General features: G+C 57.1%; 7 protein-coding genes across 7 annotated transcripts; 3 read left to right on the forward strand and 4 right to left on the reverse strand.

The window, feature by feature from the left end:
• Positions 1-19: 19 nt before the first annotated feature.
• On the reverse strand, positions 20-4,776 carry HER10_EVM0005051 (endonuclease/Exonuclease/phosphatase). The gene is made up of 4 exons (XM_035474676.1): positions 4,170-4,776; positions 1,553-4,121; positions 582-1,506; positions 20-531 (listed from the first exon to the last, which is right to left on the reverse strand). Exons 1-4 carry the CDS (start codon positions 4,209-4,211, stop codon positions 453-455), a joined length of 3,615 nt encoding a protein of 1,204 aa, XP_035332577.1. The 5' UTR covers positions 4,212-4,776; the 3' UTR covers positions 20-452.
• A 1,293-nt stretch (positions 4,777-6,069) lies between these two features.
• Positions 6,070-6,619, forward strand: HER10_EVM0007956 (uncharacterized protein; the record flags this gene model as incomplete). The annotated part of the gene is made up of 4 exons (XM_035477494.1): positions 6,070-6,078; positions 6,144-6,157; positions 6,229-6,254; positions 6,303-6,619. 4 exons carry the CDS (start codon positions 6,070-6,072, stop codon positions 6,617-6,619), a joined length of 366 nt encoding a protein of 121 aa, XP_035332946.1.
• Positions 6,620-7,286: 667 nt separating this feature from the next.
• Positions 7,287-7,442, forward strand: HER10_EVM0009151 (uncharacterized protein; the record flags this gene model as incomplete). The annotated part of the gene is made up of 1 exon (XM_035478650.1): positions 7,287-7,442. One exon carries the CDS (start codon positions 7,287-7,289, stop codon positions 7,440-7,442), a length of 156 nt encoding a protein of 51 aa, XP_035333081.1.
• Positions 7,443-9,931: 2,489 nt separating this feature from the next.
• HER10_EVM0001430 (protein phosphatase 2A regulatory B subunit) lies at positions 9,932-12,294 on the reverse strand (the record flags this gene model as incomplete). The annotated part of the gene is made up of 6 exons (XM_035471177.1): positions 9,932-9,982; positions 10,111-10,438; positions 10,486-10,784; positions 10,831-11,787; positions 11,847-12,188; positions 12,271-12,294. 6 exons carry the CDS (start codon positions 12,292-12,294, stop codon positions 9,932-9,934), a joined length of 2,001 nt encoding a protein of 666 aa, XP_035332154.1.
• Positions 12,295-14,533: 2,239 nt separating this feature from the next.
• On the forward strand, positions 14,534-17,406 carry HER10_EVM0008266 (uncharacterized protein). Its single transcript, XM_035477793.1, has 4 exons — positions 14,534-15,036; positions 15,086-15,422; positions 15,470-15,547; positions 15,595-17,406. Exons 1-4 carry the CDS (start codon positions 14,788-14,790, stop codon positions 16,995-16,997), a joined length of 2,067 nt encoding a protein of 688 aa, XP_035332975.1. The 5' UTR covers positions 14,534-14,787; the 3' UTR covers positions 16,998-17,406.
• HER10_EVM0003339 (uncharacterized protein) lies at positions 17,270-19,634 on the reverse strand (the record flags this gene model as incomplete). Its single annotated transcript, XM_035473019.1, has 2 exons — positions 18,804-19,634; positions 17,270-18,748 (listed from the first exon to the last, which is right to left on the reverse strand). The coding sequence occupies exons 1-2, from the start codon at positions 19,344-19,346 to the stop codon at positions 17,270-17,272; spliced, it is 2,022 nt and encodes a 673-aa protein (XP_035332381.1). The 5' UTR covers positions 19,347-19,634.
• A 701-nt stretch (positions 19,635-20,335) lies between these two features.
• HER10_EVM0005306 (uncharacterized protein) lies at positions 20,336-20,933 on the reverse strand (the record flags this gene model as incomplete). The annotated part of the gene is made up of 2 exons (XM_035474928.1): positions 20,336-20,381; positions 20,668-20,933. The coding sequence occupies 2 exons, from the start codon at positions 20,931-20,933 to the stop codon at positions 20,336-20,338; spliced, it is 312 nt and encodes a 103-aa protein (XP_035332604.1).
• Between the last annotated feature and the right edge of the window lie 4,013 nt (positions 20,934-24,946).

The raw sequence follows: 24,946 nt of genomic DNA on the forward strand, positions 1-24,946 counted from the left end.
CCCCCTCCCCCCCCTCCCCCCTCCTCGGTGGCCAGCACACGCTACGCTTTTGCAACAAGGCTCCATGAATGCCTACGTCGTATCGTGGTGGGTGCAAACCTCAAAAAGCTTCTCTTGCTCTCTCTCTGTCTAATCTGCGCCATTAAATGCCAAAATGAAAAAAGTCGTGGGACGCTTCGAGGGTGTGTTTTTTGTTTTGCATCATGCGATCCATCCGCTCCTTTCGTGATTCCCCTTTTTTTTCCGGCCTCCTGGCCAATTCGTTACGTTAGAAATGTCCTCCAAGGCCATCCCGCCATTCATGAACCTTGTGCTTCATCCGACTTCATGCTGATCCCGTCATCTAATTAACCCTCCTTGGCAGAGAGTAGTCGTCTGTACGTTGTGTTGTCCGGTTACACATATCTCTCCCGGAAACGCTAATGGTGTCAAAGTCGAGAGACTCGAGCAGCTCACGCGGCCGCTTCAGGACGGATGATGCTCCGCGCCGTGGCTTCGTCATAGCCAATGACGTTCGTCAGGTACGCCATCCTAGATCTAGTCAGTATGAATTCCACCCTCCCAAATCCAACGTCACTCACTTGTCATTGTCGACCTCGGTCCATTTGAGGTCCTCGAACCTCTGCTGGCAGTCCATCCACGCCATCGCCCGCGCCTTGGGCTGAATCTTCTTGACGGTGAACTTGAATCTGCCGGTGACGGGTCGGTGATCAGAGACGCGCACTTCGTGTCGCTTGTAGTCCACCTGCTTGATCCTGCCACCGCCGCGGTAAAGCAGCCGATCGCACCACGCGGGGGAACGCTTCTTCTCGCTCGTGTCGTAGTTGTCCGTTCCGACGTCGTACTTGTACGTCGGGGCAAAGGTGATGGGCATCTCTTCAAACGCGCGGAGCTTGAAGGCAGGGTTGCGCCGCCTGGCCACGAGAAGCTGGTCACGCTCGAGAAGCTTGGCGAGATTGTTCTGCTTCACTGCGATGACGACTGTGTCGCGCGACATGGTGTCGATGCGATAGTTCAGGTCGCCGTTGAGCAGGCAAAGCTCGTGGTCCAGGATCATGGTGCCGTCTCCGCCGCCGACATAGCTGTCGAGGCGAGCGCTGGGGTCTCTCTCGGGCGGCAGGATTTGCGCCTCGAGAATGGCGGCGATGTCGTTGTGGCGACTGTTGGCCTGCGACTGACCCGCTGCCAAGTGACAGTTGATGAAGCACATGGACGAGTCGTCCACCATGAACCGCACGACGATGGCGCCCTTGTTGCCGTGAAGACCTCCCATGCCTCGCTTAACTTCCGCCGCGCTGAGGTTCTGGATCCGATCTCTAAGCGTCGACTTGACAAAGATGCAAGTGAACAGCCCAACCAGCGTGGCAGTGTGGAGCAGGTGATACAGACAGTCCGGAGGCATGTAGTCGTCGAGGCTCTTGAGGAGGAAATCTCTCCAGTCGCGATACTGGTGGCTCATGCGCTCCTGGTCCGAGCCCTCCTTCTTCTTCACCTTGAGGAAGCGTTCTTTTACTGTTAGCGTGGTTTTCGAATCGAGAACAGAGGGACCTACTGGCTGTTGCGGTTTTGTCTTCCAGGTCCACGAGCTCCTGGAACCCAAAGATTAAAATGTCGGGCGAACTGTTGGAAGTGAGCAGGCTCTTGATGAACTCGGCATCTTCCTGCGCGTATCGCAGGCTGTGGGGTGTTGAAGCACCCGCGTTCCACGTCATGCACAGCACCTTGAGATCTTGGAACTCGCAGTACTGCGTGTCCATGGCCTTCATCTCCGCTTCGTGCCAGTCGTCCTGCAGCAGGCCGTCCCAAACGCGGAGCATGTTGTCGGCGCCGAGAGAGATGACCTGGTGGCGATCCAGCCTGTAGCAACTTGATGCATCCGAGACGAGCTTCACGACGGGGTTCTTCTCGTGCGCCTGCCAGTCCTTCTTCTGTGCCCAGGGCGTGGGCTCCATGTCATAGACACCAATCTTACCCGTGTTGAAGCCTGCCCAGAGGTGATCGCCCACCCCCGCGAGAGTGTTGATCTTCCACGAACTCAAGTTGACGAGGCCCAGACACGAAAAGTCTTGTGTGTTGTAAATGGATACCTTGCCGTCGGCGTGGCCAAAGAATACCTTGTTCGGTTGAGACCGAACTTGCGTCCCCGACGTCACCTCGCCCGCCGTGTCCTGGGCCAGAGCGCGGACCAACACTTGGAATTGGGTTTGTCCGTCTGACGATGGCGCAAAGACGCGGATCTCTTTGCCTGTCGCGTGCCACAGTTCGTCACCGACAACCATGGAGAATGAATGGCCCTTAGGTAGGCGGAACGCTTGGTGCGCGTTGTTGGTCAGATTCGGCGTTCCAGTCTCTTCATCTGCAGCCCACACGAGCAAGCCGCCGTTCTCATCCAACGACCACATCTCGTTAAAGTGGCGGTAAATCTTGACAACCTCGTGCCGGCCGTGAGCCCCTGGCTTGTTCGCGACCACGCTTTGCGTCGCAATGTCGGCTTCCATCAGCTCGCCAAAGTTGTTTCCAATCCATAACCTCTTTCCTTCCTCGTCGACATTCAAGCCGGGCTTGAAAGCCACCGTTGTAGCCTTGATACCTTCACCGTGAGCAAAACTCATCAGCAACTCGCCGTCTCGGAGGTTCCACACTCGTGTCAGGTGGCCCGTCGTGCAGATGAGATCTCCGCACACGTCGAACGTTCGCGGATCGTACTTGGTCTGGATTTCGTGCATGCCATGTTTGATGTAGGGCGGTCGTCGGTTGACGTTTGCGGGATCCGGGAAGTTCGGTATGTTGCCGTTGATCTCGACCTTTGACGTGTTGCTGGAGGGAATCAGAGAGACAGTCGGCTCGGGTGGTGGAGGTTGCGCCGGCTGGACGTGGACGGGCTGAACGTGCTGCACTGGCTGAGGTGGTTGAGGAGGCGGCGGCCGCGGTGACGTCCGGTCCGTGACTGTATTTGCACGCCCCGGTAGCCGTGATGGCGGTGGGAGATGTGTTGTTGTCGGCGTCGAGACGATTCGCTTAGGCGGAGGCTGGAAGTCGACCGAATGGCTGACGGAGTGGCTGGCGACGTGGGTGTTGATGCCGCCTGCCCTTGGAGGCCGCGGAGGCGGTTTCATCGTGACGGGCGGCCGCGGCGGAGGCTCCGCAACGGTCTGCGGTCTCGCGGGAAGAGCGGGTACACTGGGCCGGTCACCCGTAATCTGCGGAGTGATCTGACCCCTGATGAACCCATTCGTCTCCTGCTCCCGCTGGTTCCTCTTGGTCATGATGGAATGGTGAACGGGGGGCGGCGCGAACCCGACATCTATCGGTCTGCCTCTCTGGGGCGGCGGTGGTTCCGTCAGCGTTGCGAGAGCCTTTGGCCTGGTGGGGAGAGTTGGAGGGGCCGGTTCGTGGATACTATCGGGGCTTCCAGGCGGGCTGCTAAAGGGAGACGTCTCTTCCCTGAGCTTGCCCCTGATTTCAGCGGCCCCAATTTGGTGATCTGCGTAGTAAGGGGCCTTTGCCTGGTCTCGCATCGACGGCTTTTCGGCACGGTTGATTGGCGGGGGCACGGCGGGCTTGTGGTCCCTACGTATCTCGCCAGATCGTCTCGGCGGCGGTGGTGAAGGCGGCTGTGAAGCAGACAACCTCGGTGAACGTCGCGGATCGAGCGAAGGGGTGTGCGGCCTGCTTGGGATCTTGAAGGCACGCGACGTGGTTGGCGTGGTGGGGGTGGAAGAGCCGGAGTCGGCGGCGTTTAAAAAGGCCGGTGCCTCGGCGATGGAGAACCTCGAGATGGAGTTCTTTGGCGGTGACTGAGGCGGTTCTATCAGGACCGAAGGGGCCTTGACGGGCTCCGGTTTCAAGGTGGGAGGGACACCGAGGGAGCGGCCGGGTGAGCGAGGGACGGGCTCGTGAAGAGGAGGCGGGAGTGACGGTGCCGAGATGCTCGCGCGCTCGCGGGGTCTCGGGGGAACTGGGAGGCTTTGGAGGCTTTCGGAGGAGGCTTTCGCATCTCGAAGGAACTCTGGCTTCGGGGCCGGAGAGATGGTTCGGGGCGGGGAGGGACCAGGCGCGGCGGCAGATTCGCCATTCTTGTTCATGTTCTCGAACTTGGCCCTCAGCGACGAGACGGGTTTCTGCGTATGGTCAGCATTGTAAAAAAGACAAAAGACAGGACGGCGTACAAGTGACGAGCCATCAGGCCCATTCTGAGCGGGAGGAGCCATGGTTGTAGCAGAAACGACAGCGGGAGCCCAGGGTGCCGATACCCATTACACCCACGGCTGCAAGTGTATCGTCATGAGCCCTCCAACGGCGTGTGGTCTGTCGCCGGCTTAGCCAAGCAGGGTAGGTTGCTGGTCGTGGATTGACGAGGTCGTCGAGTGTCGTCGCAAGGATGCGTAAGCGGGCGTGAGGGCGAGAGTTTGTTGCGCGCGTGTAGTCGGAGAGATTCTGACAGGTGGGATGGACGGCCGTGCAAGAGGGCTGAGGAGCATAATGATGCTGGGCGGACGTTTCGAAGCTAGCGAGATGCGAAGGCGAGCATGGCCAGGTTGCCGTCACGATGGGCGCGTGGGAGGTGAGAGGGAAAGCAAGCTTCGGGTGTTTTTCTGGAGCAGTGGCAGTAGGCAAGGTGCGGGAGGTTGTGATTGACGACGAAGTGGCATTGCAATGGCCCCTTGGAGCAATAAGATTCCCTCCGTAAGGTAAGGTACTTGGTACTGCGTAGCCGTTTTGCTGGGACGGCAGTGTGTGGATGGTGTACCTGATTCGCCGGTACCTGGGTTGGCGCACCAGTCTGGGGGATGGAGGGAAGTACCGCTCTCCGAGATGAGGCAGGGCAGGCGGGCAGGTGTGTAGGCACGGCAGGGAAGGGGAGGGGAGGGAAAAGGGAAACGTATGCTAGGCACGTAGGCCGCAGTAGTGCTTTGCGGCGCCGTGCACACAGCGTATGTACTTCAAGGTAGAGAGGGTGGGTGGTAACCGATACTGACAGAAGACAGAGGGGAACGGTACGTGGTGGGATGTACGTAAGGTTTGAGGGGACTCGCCATCCAAACACTGCCGTCAATTACGACTTGCGCTGCGACGTGCCGTCGTGCCTGTCCCGCCGCAGCATTGTGGCCCGTCTGGGTTTAGCAGTCCCCGTAATGACATATGACCCTGCCAAGCAAGCGTCTCCATCTCTGTCAGCCTCACCAGTTGGGCCCAGGGTTGAGAGCCCAGTTGCGGGACTGGCGAGCTCGATACGGAGTACTTTGTCGAGAATTCGAGATGCGGATTACGGAGGCCCTCAGCCACAAGGCAAGGTACTTTGGAGCATGTACTTCGCGGCTGGGGAGACGATGAGACCAGGGCCGCCGCCGTTGGCCTTGCCGCCTTGGTTCCTGAGGAACTTCAAGGTTGGACACTAGTCGTTCCGTAATTTGGCGAGTTCACAGGCTGAAGGCACCCCCTGTAAACTACGCAGTACGTCCCTCGCAGGCGTGGCAGGCACGCACAGCACAGCGATCGTTGAGTCCGGCGCACCTGTCCCGTGCCTGGGGTCTGGGACTACGTACCTGCTTACCTCAGCTTGAAGCCGTAGCTGGCACCTTGGGTCGAAGCATCTCGGCCGCTCCCAACCCTGAATTCCCGGTTATGGTACAGAGCTGTTCCAGCTGCCATCGATACACGGTACAACTTTGGCCTCTATGCCATTTAGAGAATTCCCAGCCTGACTACAACATAAGCGCAATCCAAAATATTCTGGTGAGTGCCTCTATCTCTCCGTAGCCAGTGACTGGTGTGGCTAACCTCTTTCATCTTTCGGGGTCCACAGCTCGCGTGCACGGTGCAAAAGGCCAAGCCATCGGGGATTCTCGAGCTCCATCATCAGACCATCCCACTTTCTACAGTGCGTCCTCGTTGCTCAGTGGCAGCTTGCGCTCCGATCGACCGGGTTCCCAATCGTCCTTTGAGCGAGCCGACAGGGCTACATTTTTTCTTTCTTTCTTTGGCTGTTCAGACCAAACAACACAGCTCTCTCCATTGCAACAAAACCGATCTGTCCGAATCCTCAAACCCTCACGTCCCACCGCAAACATGAACACCGTAAGTTCCTCCCCGGCCGTCGCACATGGTTTCAAGTTCTTGGCTGACATCAAGCCTAATCCTAGGTCAAATCATTCTGGTAGGCTTGACTCGTCCTTCGTCGCAAACCGCTCTCGTCGATCAACAACACTGACACCTTTCGTCTCGCAGGCTCGGATGGGGCTCCCTCTGCGCAGGTATGTCGTCGCCAACGTGCTCTGCTGGGCGCAGCTAACCTGTCGCAGCCGGCGGAGCTGCCTACTACTTTGCCAAGCAGAGCATCAACGCCGATCGTGCCGCCCGCTTCGAGGAGCAGCGCCAAAAGAAGGCGATGGTCCAGTCTCTTGAGTACGGCGACAACGTCCCCTCCCAGCCCGGCTCCGCGTCCGCCATGGCCGGGGCTGCGCGCACCGATACCGCCGGCTCCCCTAGCCAGGAGTCCAGCTCCGATCCCGCCCCGACCCGCCACGCCCCGGCGACCGAAGCGCAGAGAGTGACGGAGAAGAGCAAGTACGAAAGTAGTACGCCGTTCAAGAGTCCAAAGGGAGATCGTTTCTCGTAGTCACTGGACCACGGCGGTGGATGGACCTAGAGCTCGTGTAGTATAATTGTTTGCTCGGCCGGTGTTGGCTGTACATTGTATCATTGAGGACGACACGAAGAAACGATGACCGATCTCCTGCGCCCTATTTCTTGCGTTTGTCGGGCTTCGCGCTGGTGACTTGAAAAGCAGTATCTGTATTGGGAGCTTGTCAATGATTCATCACACCTCGGGCATGCTTCGTCTCCGTTGGTGAATCCACGCAATGCACCGCTCTCGACATCAGTGCCTCCATCAGTCAACGAGTCCCTACCATTAGCCTACGATTGGTCGTTCTGTATCGGCAAAGCATGTCAATTGCCCCAATACCAACACCTCAATCTTGTCGACTTCAAGCACGAGGGCCCATCGGCGCAAACCGCTAAGACACAGGCCGCTGTTCGCACTGGGCAGATGGGTCCTTCCGGAAGATGCCGCAGGCGACCTCCAGCCTCAATCCGAGCTAAGCCACTTTGGCCCTAAGCACCCAGCTGTCGCGGCCGTTGCAGCTTGTGGCGGCACGTCCTTTTGCTCCAGCTCTAGCTCGACCTCGACATCCCACTTCAACCTCACCTCTTTGCCCAATTCTGTCACTTTCCGCCTGCTCTCCCAGATCCAATCCACCCAGCAGGCATGCGACCGGGTCACAATGGCGAACCCTGAGCTAGCGATAGCCAAGGCCTCCTTCAGCGCCATCCTCTTCCGCAAAGAACCCGTCTCGCTCACCCGGCCCGAGATCGAGAGCTTCCACACCCTCCTCCACGACACGATACACCAGTGCTCGCCGGCCAACGTTCAGGTTTGACGCCCTCCAGCGGCCTCTACTATTGCCGCTGTTCTCTCTCCATCTCTATACATCTCTGTGTGCGCTCCTCTGTGGTTGCAAGGTCGACTAAACTCCCGCCGCCTCTAGAAATGCAAGCGCTGGATCCTCAAGAACCTGGTCCCCTCGCCGGCGCGCGTCAGCGCCGTCGGCAAATACCTGGCCGCCCTCTCCAATTCGTTCCCCGATGACGGCAAGACGAAGCCCTCGACGCGGAGGAAGCGTCTGCACATTCTCTACCTCATCAACGACGTCCTCTACCACGTCGCCGTGCGCGATCGGGATGCGCGCTTCGCGACCGCCCTAGAGGCCAGCCTGACACCCCTACTCCACGGCGCCGCCAAGTCTCCAAACTGCCCCAAACAGGCCAAGAAGCTCGAGGACCTGCTGGCGCTGTGGGAAAAGCAAAAGTACTTTTCGGCGACCGTCATCGACGACCTCCGCGAGACCGTCAAAGAAGCCCCCCACGGCGGCAAGGTGGCAAAGGGAGAACAAGGCCAGACGGGGTCCAACCTCGGCTCGAAGCCCGCCAAAGATGCGCCCTACATGATCCCCTCGATCCACGGCGACCCGAACACGCCCTGGTTCGACCTCCCGGCCGCGAATTGGCTGCCGCACCTCACGCCCAACTCGACAAAGGCCATGAACCCAGACATGATCAAGCCGCTGCAGCTCGCCCCAGGACCCGCGGACAAGGCCCTCGCTAAGGCGGTCAAAGACTTGCTCGCAGACGTCGAAAGGCTCTACAACCCAGGCGCGGCCCCGCGAGACGACCAACAGCAGCAGCACACCGGCCTCAGCGAGATGGGTGAGCGGGTCGTTCTCGATGAGATCACGGGCGAGGTCGTCGACGGGGAGACGTACTACGGGTGGTCCCGCAGGTTCTGCGAGAAGATGAAGCAGCGGAGGAAGAAGACGAAAGGGGGAGCGACCGATCGCGGCCGTGGGCGATCCGAGTCGAGGAGCCGTTCTCGGAGCTCCTCCCGTAGCCGATCCAGCAGGAGCGACTCTCCGCCGGCCTTTAAACGACGCAGAGTGTCGCCCGACTCGCGGACGCCCAGCCGCAGTCGCAGTCGGAGTCGGGATCGTCGGCGCAGCCCTGGGCGTGGTAACCGCTACGACTCAAGAGACTACAGCAGGTCGAGGTCGAGGTCAAGGTCCAGGTCCAGGTCGCGTGCTCGGTACAGATCAAGATCAACGTCGCGCGATCGTGGTCCAGCAAGAGACCGAGACAGGGACCGGGGCCGCGCCAATGCCAGCAGGTCACCACTACCACCACCCGACCGCAATCGTCACCACAACCCCCCAGACTTTGGGACGGGAAGCCACACCGCCGGCTGGGGACAGCAGCAACAGCCGCCGCCGCCGCCGCACCCTCCCTCAAACTTCAACTCCTCACAAGTCCAAGCCTTCCCGCCGTACCCCCAACCCCTACCACAGGCGGCAGGCGGCTTCGGTCACTTCCCTCCGCCGCCACCGCCTCCGCAAGGCTATCAGGGTCAATGGCCGCCGCCGCCGCCTCCACCACCTCACCTAGGCGGTCCCCCTCCCTCACACGGCTGGGCTCCTCCGCCGCCGGGCCCAGGGGTTCCACCGCCGCACATGGGCGGGTGGGCGGCTCCTCCTCCTCCTCCACAACAGCAGCAGCAGCAGTACAATAATTATCAGCAGTACGGACGAGGAAACGGCGGCGGGTACCGTGGACGCGGGGGACGAGGCGGAGGCTCTGATCGCGGCAGAGGCGGGTGGTGAGGTCGTCACCGAGATCAGAGACCGAGATCAGAGAGAAGAAGAATCTGTAGATTAGCAAAACAAAACAAAATACACGCCATCAAACATGAACACGGTGCCACTGCGAGCAAACTCCCCACATAGTTCTGCGTAAGCCGTTTTTTGTTACCCAAGTCTAAAATGGTGGCGGATCACACGCCAGTACTCATTCATCGTCCAAGACAGAAAATCAAGGAGGTAAAGAAACCATCGCGATTCCCTCAATTCCTCGCGAGGCAATAAAGCTCGCGGAGAAAGAGACGAAGGACGCATCGTCTTCCCTCCCTGAATTTCGTCCTTTGTACGCCAATCCCATCTTTCTCGTTCGTCCACGCCTTCTTGTCCTTTCCCCTTCCCCCAACGCAACGTTTTTCTTTTCGCAACCCCCTCACACCAAATCTCTGTCACCCCATAAACGGCGGGCGGGAGAAACAACTCGATCTCGAGTCGAGTGTGTATTCCACGCAGAAAAAGAGAAAACAAAAGAAGTGACATCATGAAAATTAAGTTATGTTTCCGGGGGCTGCGAGGCCCCATCCCTAGCGTTCGGAAACCTTTCTTTCCCCTCCGCACCAGAGTCGTTTCCTGGGTGATCCTCTGAATCATTCCCTCCAGCATACAACTCATGCATGAGTTTCCCCTTTTAAAAAAATCTTCCCTCAACCGGTTGAAGGCATATCGTTCAGTGATGTCGGTCCCCGTCATGACTCCTCGTCCGCCTCGGCCTTGACTTCGCCGTTCTCTTCGGCGTCCTAGAATCCGACATGTTAATCATGGTCCAGTGGGGCGTGGGGCGCAACAAGTCGAACAGAAGGGGGCGCAAAGGCACGCCAAACATGAGCAAGGGACAAGCGTAAATCATGGTGTGGGCTGATCATACCGAGTCTTGTTGCTCTTGTCGACGATCCCTGCGATCTCCATCCTGCAGCTTAAGAGAATCTAGACGCTTCTGGTTATCCTCGGTGCCGTCAACCTCGTCGACGCGGGAAAGGGATCCGGCGTGGGCTCTACCCGCGGTCGGTGCGCCGTTTGCTGATCGCCTTTGCTCGGCCTGGTCTGAGATGGAGGCCCATTTCCTCTCGCGCAAGGCTTCTCTGGCCGCGGCGCTGTTCTGTTGCTCGGTGTAGTCGTGAGAGCAGTCATCGAATAGTTGGGGGTTGATCTCCATGAACAGCTTCATGGCGTTGTACACCATGCCGTGGATGGTGCTGTCAATGGTTAGCGGGTCTCGAGTGTAGGGAGCGTCCGTACTCACCGGTTCCAGTGGCCCTTTGAATTCTCATAGAGCGGCGCAAACATGATGGGCAGGATAATCTCAACGTTGTCGCTGACCAGGTTGCAAAAGTACTCGTTGTTCCAAAAGTAGAGCGCTCGCTCCGCCACCTGGAAGTGAGGGCTGGCTACCGACTTGGCGAGCTGGTGGAACAGAGGCTCCTGGACCTTGGCAAATTCGGCTGGATCCATAACTTCGAAGATGTCTTCGACCTCGTTAAGGAACATAACCTCTTTTGTGCTGTTGACCTTGGGCCAGTATCGCAAGAGGCCGAGCACGACCTGTACACGTTAGCTCAGTCACCGACAGAAACCCAAGACGACTCACCTCTTCCGTCAGCGACGCGTCCTTTTCGAGGAACTGGACAATGCAGTATGCCAGCTGCGGGTGGTACATGCTCAGACTCTTGACTTTGTGCAATGGTATCAGCACCCTTGTCAAGAAGGTCTTGTGCTCCTCCTTCAGCGGCAGGGCGAATCCGTTGATAATGGAACCCAGAATCTCCAAAAGCTCGGCGATGCCGTTGAATCGTTCCGTTTCGTATGTGAACTGGAAAAAGACGTTGTTGATGGAGCGGCGGATGAAGGAGCGGAGGTTGAGGAATTTGCCGTAGATTCGGTGCAGGGTGGTCTTGAGGAAGTCCCTCTCGCGCGGGTCCTCGGAGTCGAAGAGCTCCAGCAGCTGGAGGACGAAGCTGTGGTCAATGTAGGCTTTGGCAATGTTGGTGTTGAAGTCCTGGCTCTCGATGAATCGGAGGAAGAACTCGTAGACGACCTGGATATGGGGCCACGCAACCTCCAGGACGGGCTCGTCTTCCTCGGGATCGAACGCTTCGCCCTGGGGGTTCATCGGCGGGGGGATGGGTCGGAAGAGGTTCTTGGCGAACATCTCGACGACTCTGGGGTACATGGGTTCCGTAATGACTTGGCGGTTGTTAGCAACATAGTCGAGCAGCTCGTGGAGCGCCAATCGCTTGATCTCCTTGGACTTCATGTCACCGCTGGCATCGTTAAAGTCAAAGATGACGTTGCACTGGTCAATCTTTTGCATAAACAGCTCCTGGCGGCGGTTAGGGGGCACCTCGTGGAAGCCGGGGAGCTTCTCGAGCTCGCGGTGGGCCGAGATGTCGAATCGTGAAGAGTGCTGTCGCTTGGGTGTCCTCAGACCCTCGGGGACGTCCTTGGGGGTCTGGTGCAGGCGATCGAACATGAGCGACTTGGTGCCGGCCTTGGGGGGCGCGAGATCGTGCGGCATGGTCTCTGCGGCGCCGGGAGGCGGGACGTGCTGGGAGAAAGTGTCAGCGATCAAGAGAATCATGAACGGGACGAAGGCCACAAGCGTACCGGAGCACTGGGGCTGATGATGACGGTAGGCGGCAAAGTTCCATGACGGCCTGGAGAACCTGCCCCGTTAGCACCTTGGGCAGCACCCGCAGAGCTGAAGCGGTCGGCACCTTGCTGGTTGCTCAATGGAGAGGGCTGGTTCGCTGTGCCGTGCTCTCCGCCGGCGTTGTTAGGAGGCAGGGGCTTGTTGCGGGCATCGGCGAGGTTCGTGGTGGAGGACGAGGGCGTCGGGTTGGGTGACTGGTTGGCATCTCGGCCTGGGCCAGCGCCGCCGGGGGATGCGGTGCCATCTTTGGCGTCCTTGTTCTTCTTAGGCTTATTGGGGTCTTTGCCGCGCGAGAGCTGAGCATGCTGGGTTGTCAATATCGTGTTCAGCAGCAGGATTGGGCTTCAGGGGCAACGGGTATTGACGGAGACAACTCACCACCCTCTGGCTGAAGCGCTTCATTGTGGACGTCACTGTAGTGTTCCCTCTCTCCGTGGGGCGACAGGCTCGCCGACTCGAAAGCTGCAACTAGAGACTGTAAACCGCAATGGACGCAGGTCCAACAACGACTCGGGATATGGAGGAGCGCAGGGTGGACGGTCGAGGTGCAGGTGGTGGTGGTGCTGCTGCTGTAGGGGGTTCAATATCGGCCGGGTGTCGTCGAATGTGGGCAGGCGATGCGGGCGGATTGGTAGACGGCCCGGATGGCGAGCTGCGCAGTTGAATGAAAGGTTATGCGTGGGCGCGGTGGGTGTCTAGGCGATAGCGAGCGCGTCGGCAGATCGATGTCAACGTGATGATGAAAGGAGGGCGTTGCCGTCGCTTGTCGCTGTCGCTGGTGCTCGGCGAGTGCTGGGGTTGGGTTGTCAGGAAAGGGTCGCTTCTGGATGCGAAGAGCAGGGGGTGGAAGCTAGAGTCGAGGATTGGCGGGTGAGTTGCGACAAGGTAACGACGCATCAAAGGTTGGCAGATGTAGAAAAAAAGGTATGAGCGATCGGGCAGCGAAAGAAGAGAGCCAGACGCGAGAGGTTGAAGGTAGATGGGGGGTGGAATCTCTGGATCGTCGGTAAAGCTGAAGTTGTTTGCGGGGCCCAGGTGTGAAGTGTGAGACGACGACGACGCGGGACCAGAAAGCCGACCTCCCCTAACGTGCTAGCGGCGGTGCGAATATTAAGGTAGAGAGAGTGGTGCTTTGGGAGTTTGGACAGCTGGAGACGGCCCCAGGGGTGCGGCGACAGCCAGCCAGGAACAGGCCTTGACACTGTTGACACTGTTGACAGTAGGAGGCGCTGTTGACGCGGGAGTTGGGGGTTGGATAAAAAGGTTTAGATAAGGCAAGTTCGACAGTCGGTCAATGACAGAATGGGTTTGGAAGAAGAAGAAGTGGTGTTGAAGATGCGCATTGGGACTCTAGAGAGGCACGCAGTCGGCATATGGGTGCTGTTGATGTAAGAGGGGACGGACGAGGTTGACGAGTGGAGGTCAGGCAGTGGCAGTGGGCATTGGAAGGTGTGGTCTGGTGCTCCTCGCCTGCATCATCAACCCAACTGGACAGACTGCAATCGCACCTACTGCGCAGGAATTGGGTGGGCACGCCGCACCACAGGTGGGTTTTGGGCTGTTGAACTGGAGACGCACCTCAGGTCAGTATGTAGAGTCGCTGCGAGGACCACAACAGGGCACCACGAAGTACCTTACCTACCTACCTAGGTAGTACCTAGGCCAGCAGCGGCAGGCGTGCAGGCGCAGGTGCTGTGCAGAACGGATGGGGTAAAGGGACTTTGGTACCTCCCAATGAGGACAACTGTCACCGACTGCCACAGACTGGTGGCTGAGCACGGATCCTCCTGGGATTAGGTAAGATAAGTTGCCCTCGTCTGGTTGGACAGCTGGGGTCACTGCTTCTTGCACTTTGGCAGCTGTGATTGGCGGTGTGGAAGCTGGACCCTGGAGCTCAATTTCTCCTGACGGCCATAGTGTTATTCCGGAGCATTTTGACGGGTCCGGGTCGGGTCACTGCACCACTGCACCCCCTTGGCCCCCACAGACCATCTCCACACAAAAGACATCACAATGCACACACAGAGGGCCATGACAGCACACTGCCAAGCCACGCTGCGAAACTGAAGAAAAGGGTCCCATTTCGTTTGAGCCGTGTCGTTTCGACCCAAGCACACACTGTGATGGCATCACTCTACGATCCAGCGCTGCTGCTGCTGCTGCAAGTCACCTGCTAGCCCTTGCAGGGACCTCTCCTTGGGACGCATCCCGCGCCATGTGGGCATCATCACATCACCACGGGCCCAAGCTGCCTCAGAAACAACCGCCGCCCAGTCCTTCGGGAACAATTTTCCAAGTGATCAACATTGGACGAAAATCAAGGGCCAGCTGAGCCATCTGAAACGCGAATACGTCTGTCTCCATTCCTGTGAGACTCTGCATCGCGGTAAATAGAGATGATGGGGATTCCTGATGGGAGAATCGTCGCGTGTCTATCACGTCCTTAATCCGTGTCTGGGGCGAGATTCATCTGATGTCTTCGGTGATGCCACACTGGACCTACCTACCTACTGTGTGGCAGAGAGAAAACTTCGTGACAATTTTTGTCGATTCCATCGCGCCTGCCGTTGCGCGAGCTGTACAGTGCAGGGTCTCCATGCGGCCCAGAGCATCCGCTGAAATGCAGTGACCATACGGAACGGGCTACACTTCGCACCGTGCATCAAAATCATCACGGTCGCTCGGGACGGCATCACAATTCCAGTGACAGCCACGGGGTGACCAAAACGGCGTTCGGCCTGGAGTTCAGTCTCGCCAAGTGCTCCCGCTGAGACATCTTCCATTACACGCGCTTCCACGGCTTCAAGTCGGAAGCAGCCAATCATCTGGCCCCGACTGACCACCACTACATCTCGAACCAAGTGTGTCGATAGAAACCAACAATAAGCCGTCGCCATGGACACCCAGGTCGAACCAGTCAATGATGGAACGGCGGAAGAAAGCATCGAGGGCGTCGAGGGCGTCCAAGGTGTTAATAAGGACGATGCCCCAAAAGACCATGGCCCGTCACCACCCAAAGACAGCAACTCGGCGCCCCGGTTCCCGATCCCCAAGAGGACCATGGGCGCCGTCGAAATCCCCATGATTGTCATGAACCTGGACCGCACAGAAAAGGCTTTTGGCAACGTCTCGTCTTTCCAAAATGTGTGTATCGCGGCGTCCAAGTCTCTATCCGATACTGACGCCAGGCCAGATCCTCGACAGTGAGCGCAACACAATCCCATTCTACCTCAACCCAGAGAGCCCTTTCCGCAGACCCATCATGTCTCACAGCGCTACGAGCCACAATGTGGTCTTGAAGGTCACGGTCCCGAAGCGGACCGGCAGGAAAAGGAAGAGAGGGTCGGATGGGCTGTGGGAAGGTGAAGTCGACATGCGCGATGTGCCCAGGGCCAGCCCAGGAGCCGAGCCCATTTACTCCAGGTCGAGGCTGGACAACCCTAAGCTTCTACGGCGGAAGATGCGAGACAACGTCGACAGGTACAGCGTAGAAGCCGTCGGCGTCATCAAGCACACCCACCGCTTCCGAGGTGAGGACATTCCCATCCAGCCGCCTACCCCAACTGACAAGAGACAGGCATGGCGGATTTCCACTGGGGCCTCGAGCAGTCTCCCTTCATTTCGAGGTTCATGAACCAGGTTATGCCTGGCGATAGTAAGTCGATTCCGAGCGCTGGCCGAATGGCATCTAACACGCCACAGTCACCAAGATGAGGGACTTCAAGTTCATTGACGGCGTCGACAAGGGGCCCAACGTCGACATTGTGCCGCCGCCCGTGTGGACGCCAATGACGCTTCCCTTTATCTACAACTACTCCCAAAACCCCTATGTCCGCACCGAGCTCGACCAGACAGGCCAGGCGCAGCTCATCAACACCCAGCTGCCCACCCTCATCGGCTACTTCCTCAAAGCAGACCAGTATCCCATTCCGCCAGGCCCGCAAACACCGTACGACGGCTCCGACGAGGAGGTCACGTACTGCATAGCCCGCATGCTGGAGGCGATGGAGGAGCGGCCTATCTGGACGCGCCGGTCCCTGATGAACAAACTCGGGTCCGTTGTCCGCAACGCCAACGTCATGAAGCGCTGTGTCGGCTATGTAGGCTACCAATTCCGTGGCGGCCCCTGGCGCGATGCCATCATCAAGTACGGCGTCGATCCGCGCACCGATCCCTCCTTCAGGACGTACCAGACGATGATCTTCAACATGCGCAAGCTCCAGGCTGGGCACATTGGTGAGACATGGCATGCTATCCGCAGCCTGCGCACCGAGCAGCGCCAGCCCCAGGGCGACAACCACGAGTCCCACGTCTTTGACGGCAAGTCGTACTGGACCGACGGCAAGGTCTGGCAGATTTGCGACATAACGGATCCCCTGATTGCAAACATCTTTGCAACGGCGCCGCAGCGTCCCGAAGTGGACATCTACAATAGCGGCTGGTACCACCAGGGCACGTGGGCCAAGGTCAAAGGCATCATGAAGACCAAGATGATTGCGATCCAGTTTGGGCGCAAGCTCACGGATGACGACTTTGCCGGCATCTACGATGTGCGCGACACGACGCCGCCGCCGGGCTCCTCGAGCGTTCACGTGCCGCTGCCCGATCTCGAGCTCACCGACGCCGAGAAGCGCGTGCTGTACGGCCGCCGGTTCAAGGAACCCAAGAAGAAGCGCAAGGGCACCGCGTACCGCGTCACTAAGTCTAACGGGCCGCGGGGCGTTGCTGCCGCCGCCGCTGCGGGACGCAAGGCTGCTCGTAAGGAGGACTCAGGTGCGGAGGAAAGTGACGAGGTCGAAAGCGAGGACGACGTTGACTACCTTAATGATGACGATTACGAGCCCAAGAGGCGGGTCTTTGCACCCGTGCCTGGTCTTGATGAGGGCATGGAGGAGGAAGAAGAGGAAGAAGAGGGGCTAGAGGAGGAGTACGGCGATGAGGACGACGATGGAGAGGGCTACGGGTACGAAGACGGCGAGAGATATGATGAGTATGATGAGAGGCCCTTCTATGGTGCTAGTGAGCGGCGTGGCGTTCGCTTCGCAGACGATCAGGGAGGTGAGACGGACGTGGATGCGGCGTACCCCTCGGAAGTCCTGCCTTGATGTGAATAGGGTATGCCGGAGTCCTCGACCTAGGGGTCATCACAGTAATGCGGCTCAAGGTGGAAGCAGAGAATCACGGGCGTCGAAAGAGTTCGCATTATGCTCTGTTTACAAACTAGGTCCCCCGGATATATATCCCATGCCCGTCTCTTATGCTACCATATTCCGTTGCCTACCCCCCAAAGTTTAAAGATAGGAGAAATGCTAAGACGCGGCAATGAAGACCCTACAAAACGTATATGTAATAGACATCGCGAAGGGGGGAGAGACCCTCACTGCACTCTGAGCACCTTGGTCTTGTTCTCCTTCTGCTGCCGCATCCCCTCCACCCACGCCGCCGTCTCCCGCAGCGCCCGCCGGGGATCCTTTTTCCGCTTCAGCAGGAACCCCTGGATCTCGGCCGGGCTGAAGAGGCCGTCGGGGATCAGGGCGCCGAACTCGTCGGCGATGCGTCCCAGCTCCTCGCCGTCGAATTCGTGGCGCTTCTTCTTATCTGCTGCTTGTGCCGCCGCGGCGTCCGTCTCTGGTGATGGTGACGACGGGGAGACTTTCTCTGTCGAAGGGGTAAAGGAAGACTGCGAAGGCAGAGGCGTCGACGGAGATGATGAAGACGAAGAACCAGAGGCGCTCCCGTTCCCGTTCATCACAAGAGGCGGCGCCGGGTTCGTCGGCGGCGCGACGTGCCCGTCGACCCTCTTGGCCGGGCTCGCCCCGTCGGCCTCGTACATGCGCTGGAACAGCTCCGTCGCCTGCGCGGGCGTGGCGTTGGTGAAGCCGACCTGCAGGTCGACGCGTCCCGGGCGGATGAGGGCCTCGTCGAGGGACTCGGGCTTGTTGGTCGTCATGACGAGGATGCGGCCTTCCTGGGACGCGACGCCGTCGATGGCGTTGAGGAGGCCCGAGAGGGAGATGCCCTTTTTGTCGTCCTTGGCTTCCTTCTTCAGGGCGCGGGCGAGGTCCGAGACTTTCCAGTCGTCTTTGTTTGTTGTCGAAGAGGTCTTTTTGCTACTTTCGTCTTTGGTACCGTCGTTCTTCTTGTCGGAAGGTTTGGAGTCGCCGTCTTTGGTGCCGTTGGGGGCACCACCGCCAGCGGCGTCGGTCTCCGTCTCGTCTTCGACGCGGGCGAGGCCCGCGGTGTCGATATCCTCTAGTAGCACGACACACCGGCGCGGCAGGGAATTGAACAGCGTCCCCAGATCCTCCTCCGTCAACGTCGGCTCCAGCAGCGAAATCACAAAGATATCAAGCCCAAACACGCCAGCGAGCGCAAACGACAACGAAGTCTTGCCCGTCCCGGGCGGTCCGTAAAACAAATACCCCCGCCGCAGCGGAATCCCGCGGTTCGCGTACCACCGCGGCGTCGCCGGGTGGAGGTACTCGTTCATGTCGGCCATGACCTGCGCCTTCTGCCGCGGGTCGAGCACGACGGTACGCATGGGGCGGACGGGCCGGTTGGCGACCTGGCTCCAGTTGTACCGCCCTCCGTAGCGGCGCATCGGCGCCGGGCTGGGCCGCTTGATGGTCGTGCGGGCGTAGTGGTCCTGATAATAAAACTCCTTGACGAAGCGGAGGAGCTCCTTGATGGGTTCCGGGTTGCGGCCGAAGCACGAGACGATGAGGTCCTCTTCCTTGCGGAAGGTGCCGTAGTTGGACTCGCCGTCGAAGACGGACTGCTGCTTGCGGTGGAGGCGGAAGTAGCGCTTCTTGTACCAGAAGCCGTGGACGCCGACGGCGGGGACGTATCGCGGGGGCTGTTTCGGTGTTAGTTACGTCTCGGACAAACGACAGAAAGGGGGAGACACATACAGCTTTGGCTTCTTGGTTGGAAAAGTTGAGAAACTCGGTCGCGCCGCTCCCGCTCCCGGCAATCGTCCTCGTCTGCAGCGCCTCGAGCTCCTCCTCCTCCTCCCACGCCGTCTTGCTGACCGTCTCGGCCGTCAGGGAGCGGGAGCTCGCCATGAGCGGCTGGAGCGCCAGCCACTTCATCATGTGCGTGTAGATCTCGTCGGTGCTCGAGACGTGGATGGAGCTCATGAAGTTGTCCTGGATCAGGCGGAAGACGGCGCCGTAGGCCTGGCGGACGACGCGGTTCGCGGCCCAGAAGAAGCCCGCGAGCGTCAGGATCAGCGTCGGGTCGATGCCCAGGTTGGAGCCGATCATCTGGTACAGCAGCATGAGGGAGCGCACGACGGGGTTGAACTGCCCGCCCAGCATCGGCAGCAGGGACTCCATCATCTTGTTGCTGTTGCCCGCGCCGTAGCCCCCCCGGCCGCCCGTCATGTTCTCCGCCATGGCGGTTAGGTTGCCCTTGAAGAGGGTTGAGAAGTCCATCTTGCCTAGGTCTATCATCTTGGTGGCGATGGAGTAGAGAACGACAAGGTAGATGCAGACGCCTGCTTGTTTATATAGACACCCAGAACTAGGTCTAAGGGCAGAAGCAGTGGAGTGCGGGTTGAAATAAGAATCAGTTGAGGCAACCCAACTTGAATGAGCCGCGTACCTGATTAGGCGGTCGTTGCCTCGCCTTCGTGCCTAATGTCAGATACAATTCAAGCGAAAAGGACTATGCATAATAGACCAACTAAGAGTACGCGCCACTGTAGCCTTGCAGTCGACTCTGGAAGTCCGACTAAATCGGATTCCGAGGTCAGCAGAGTTGCCTGGAGTGGCGAATGAATCTACGGCCTCTGCCATGAGAAGAACTAAAGAGATTTGCGGCTCTGTGATTGCACCGTTGCGGCAGACTACCGGTTCGAATGCAACGAAAGAGAAGAGTGTGGGGGAGTGTACGTCAACGTCATCAGCAGCTCCAATGACCGTCAGCCTGCCAGGCTCTCGGGATGGGAATCGATTGGTCTAGCCTAGCAGACGAGAAACGATCCACGCTCGCGGCAGGCAGTGAAAGAAATCTGTTTGCGTTCCCAGGTTGCACTTGCAGGTGCCGCGTTAGCCAGACTCGCCAGGATGGTGACTTGCAGAGAGATATCGAGGTCGCATGTGACTCATGGGATCTAGATCTTTGCAAGACAGAGACACACCATTCCGGCAACTACAGTGACTCTTCATCAGAGTTGGAATGGCAAAAGGGTCGGCTCCGAGGGACTGCCCAGTTCAAAACCGAGTTGCATTGTCTCTTGACGCTAAGAGGGGGCGAAAGATGTGTAGAGAAGTTGCAAGACTCAACGTTGACAGGGTGCAGCACCCGGGAACAACGCTCGCGCAGTGGCGGGCTTGTGCTCTTGAGGTCGCAGTCCTATGCCCGTGTGGCTGAGGGCGCTGAGCCGTTTCTGGCCGCCAGTGCATGCTTCTGGTAGGGGAGGCCTCAGGCAAGTGCCGTCTTATCCGGGTAACGGTATCCGCAACGGCCCGGCATAATCCACTTTACTCGGTGTCAACGACTGCCGCATCCGGTCCGGACTTTGTCAGCTCTCCGGCCGCCAAGCTACGAGACAATTTACTGGAGCGAGACTACATTCAATGAAAGTAGCAGTAGAATATTACTTCAATTACTCCGCCATCGGTCTATCAGCGCAAGCAACGGTCCGAACGCCTCCCAATGCCATTTCCAATCGTCTTTCCCAAGTCCCCTCTGCTCTCCTCCATTCTGCTCGCCCACTCCCATCAGCTTGATCTCCTAGGCTCTCCAGAAATCTATATACTCACACTTCACTTGAGATAGCACTGCAGGGCACATCTGTCGCCACCCCAGTTGTTGCTAACATGCTTAAACTTGCGCCCCTCGTTCCTCCCAGCTCGCGCGTAGGGCATGTCGCAGTCCGAGTCCTTGTAAGGGTCGCTGCCGCCGTTGGCGTCGTTGCAGTTGTACCAGGCCTCGACACTGAGCTTCTCGTACTTGCACAGCGGGTCCTCGCTGATGAGTTGCATCGACTGGACGCCGACGACGCCGAGAGCGAAGACGACGGTGGTGAACTTCATGTTGGGGAAGAGACGGAGAAACGTAGAGATAGAGTTGCGTAGGTTTTGGACGTAGAGCAGTAACTTTTGAGTCTAACTTGCTAGTTCCTGCGAGTTGAAGCATCTTATATGAGCTTGTCTGGTTCGGGTTGCTCCCACTTCCCTTTGTCAACTCACCGCAACCGCAGTTGCGTAGATCGCAACTATGTCTTTGAAACTTAAATAGAGTGGATTGATGTGTGCAGTTGATCGTGAACTCTCCTCAAGCTACACGAGGCTATTTTTCGTATTTCAAACGAGGCCAGTCAAGGCAAAGAACAGCAGGAGCTTCCATGGCAGCAACTTCAAGGGCAGGGCTCACACGAGTCGTGTCTAATCTTCCGGGTGGAACTATACAGCACCTAGACGATCCTCGAGACAATGAAGCGGCCCAGGAACGAGCCAGAGGCGCCATCACGCGTATCATTCCCGCCTGAGAATGGATCTCGGACTCTGCTTGACTAAATATCGTGGCAACCAACGAGTCAGTGGTAGTGCTTGGCCACCGGCGAGTTCCATTCTCTGATGAAGACTTCACAACGAATATGGCAATGATGAGCCTCTGGAGCGTTCCACTCTGGATCACTCCGCTGCAGAGACAAACACGAACCGAAAGATAGTGAACGGCGTGAGGTATGAAGCTAGAGAGATTCCGGATTCAAACACGTAAGTCGGTTAATTATTCGCATGCTAGCGATGGGTCGAATCAAGTGCACTTTGTTGATAGCTCTGGAGTTATCTGTAAATGGCAGAAGGGTGGGTGACTATTGTTCTCTCTGAAGCTCGTCAAGTCCTCCCAAGCTCCTGGCTAGGACGACCTGACGGTATTCTTGATGCATGGGCATAACGACAAGGAACGGGTGTCCATGAGAGTATAGCGAGCGGATAGTCTCCTTTAGCATAATCGCTCAGAATCGTCGATCTCCAGGCTAAAACGCCCTAGACCTTTGACAACAGGTTCTTAGAACCGTACATCGACATATTTTATGCGCTACTGCTAGGTCTCTTGATTGTGTGATGATATAGGTTAAGCCCCATGCTCTGTCTCCTGTCACCAGAGATTCCCTTACTGCAATCCTTGTCACCTAACACCTGAATTGGCTTTTAGTCAGATCGGCGTCGTTGTCAACTTGAGGCGAGCGCAGACAACTTCATACAGAACAATAGGTAGGTCTCGAAGTTAGTTGACCATTGAGATGCGAGTTGAGTAGCCTCCGTACACGTAGTTGGCGAGGGATTAACAACGGTCTTCGCATATGCCTACGAGCCCCTTTCACTCCGATCTATCTGGAAAGGCAACTTTGGTGAACAGCTATCTGTCCGCTAAATACTAACAGAACTGCCTGGAACATCTCCACAGCTGGTCAATGTCTGAGGATCTCTGTGCTAGGCCAGTAGTCATTTCACCGTCACCTTGGACATAGGGGTGGGTGTCAGTACGGGAAGTTCAACGCAGAAGTCAGATCGATTCCCGTTCGTGGTACCAAAGTTGGCCGCTTCGTCCAAACGACTGTGTAGGCTGGTCTCCAATCTTGATGTACAGCCAGGTTGAGAGAGCTCAGTGCTCGGAGTCGTGAAGAGTTGAACCGGAATCTTCGAAGATCCGCAACTTTGGCCTTGACTTGGATAGAGAGTGACAGTGAACTGTCATCGAACACACCGCCAGAGCAACTCAATTGCCCCGAGGCACTCAAAGAGATCTAGTGGTCATTGCGACGGTGATGTTCAAATTGGGTTTGGAAACTTGACCAAGCACTACGTTGTCCTCGGGCGACCAGTGCCGCAGGTAGTGGCCTCTGAGATATCTGGATACTGGATCGCGAGGCTGCATTCATAGCGTGGATTTATCTTTCCTACCGTTTGCATACCTTCCAGAAGTCTAAGCCACATGATAAATTCCCTAGCTTACTGGACAGACCGCAATCGAGTTTCTCGCGCTTCTGTCTCTAGCCCGCGACTTGTCGTTAGCTGATCACCACCACGGCTGAGTGTCCTCAGCCCAGACCTAGAGCATAACAGCCTGATCTGTGACACTTCTTCACGTACTAAGACAGTCTCAAGACTATAATTATTGACCGTACTGGATGCGGAGTACATAGCGAATGGCTGACCACCAAGGAGTTGCCTATTTAGAGAGCATGACCACATCGTCACATCTATATTCAAACCGACCATCGACCATACCAGGGAAGTCAACGTGATTTGTGCGGTGCTGAAGCTGAACACAACGTCAGAGCCTCTCCCCTCTACAGTACGTCCGTGGTTATGGGGTTGACACCTGCCATCATGACTGATTGTTAAAGAAGCCGTCAAGGAAAGGAGAAATTAGACGGGAAGAGGCTGAAGATGGAGCACTAGATATTGTCAGCTTAATCTCCCTAGGCATCTAGAAGTCTCCCTTCTTCGCCTAGTATTCAATAAGGTATATGCATCAAAGGCAGCTAAGGAGTGCGAAGCAACTTCTCATGCGCCTGCCTAGGGAGTGTCATGAAGCCATTCATTGATCCCACAATGGCAGACACTAGAACTCTGCCTCATAGACACATGTGGATGCGGCGGAAAGCCACCGCAAATCGATCAACAATTGGTGACTTCAGTTCGAGAGAAGCATCTAGCAGACAAAGCCCTGGAAGCAAAGATATCAGAGCGGCCCCGAGTCGAGTCCTGGCTGCTGCAAAGAAGGCACTCCCACGATATGAACTGCCGCTGCGTTAGCAACACTTGATTAGATCTCGCATGTGAACTCGGGGTGCCTGAAAACAAGTTGGTAGCTACAAATTGGCCATGACAGATGCCCAGAGTCTGGCTGACAATGGTACCTCTCGCTGCTCTCGCTTAGGATCTGACACAGCAGCTGGGTATCTCAGTCAACCTCTTTTCGTGGAAAATATCATCTGAAAGAGTGTACATTTTCAAGTTGGGCCACGTTTACGAGTGCAGGCCTACAGAAGCGCTCCTAGTTGTCTGATATTGGACATGCTCGAGCTCAGCACCTGTGACACAACGAGACGCAGCAACGCGAATTAAATGTGACAGAGGCATCCCTTCAGAGACTTCATGATTAACATCTACAGACCACAACTTTGAAAGAACCAGCAACAGGTCGAGCAACTCATACAGTCACAGGTCGACTCTGGGCAAGCCAGGAAATCGGACATCGAAGCTCCCTTGTTGTCTTCTCTATCTTCCTCGTACCAAAAGACAACCCAGGCACCGGCTGCTCCCCAGTCATAAACATCACACATGAGTATGCAAGCATGTCTTCTTTCCAGACTATCTTACACCAACACAGCTCGACTTAATTCATCGCAGACAAGTCAAAGTTCCACCATGACGTGAAGTCCACCATGAAACTCTCTAATCCCACCTTGAGCTGGTTATCCCGACGGAGTGTCTGTATCGACGAAAACGATGTCTCTCGATCGGCACCGTTCGATCCATTATCTTCCACCTACTTCGCATCGAGTTCCCCAAAAAGCAAAGTTCAAAAGACGACAAACCTTCACCATGCCAGTCCGGCTATTGCAACATGAACAAAAGATCCCATTCGAGTCAGCACATCATCAGTCCATCCGAGTCATCCCTCTCGTTTCCATCTCACAACTCCCGCAAGGATCCAAGTCTGCTGCTCGAGGTCTAGACCGGGTCTAGGATCTTTCTTTTTCGACTTCAGCCCCCTTTCTAAAAGAAGAAAGTAAAAATACTCCGAGGACAAACTTCTGCCATCCGATCCAAAAAGCAAACATGACCCTTCTTTTTGCAATATACAAACCAACAGTTTCAGGGACGAACTAGCCTGGTCTTTTTTGGACAAACCCCAACTATCCCAAAACTCAATGACCCATTGATCCCCATTCGGCCTACATGAACACCCTCTGATCTTCGTCAAACCCAAACGTCCGTCGATATTCTTATTCTGTTAGCCACACATCATTAATCAAAGCCTCCGAGTCCAATCCCAACCGTCATAAAAAAAAATGCTCCGAAAACCCACA

The sequence above is a fragment of the Colletotrichum scovillei genome (assembly GCF_011075155.1).
Source record: "Colletotrichum scovillei strain TJNH1 chromosome Unknown Contig00006, whole genome shotgun sequence".
Classification (NCBI taxonomy): Eukaryota; Fungi; Ascomycota; class Sordariomycetes; order Glomerellales; family Glomerellaceae; genus Colletotrichum; species Colletotrichum scovillei.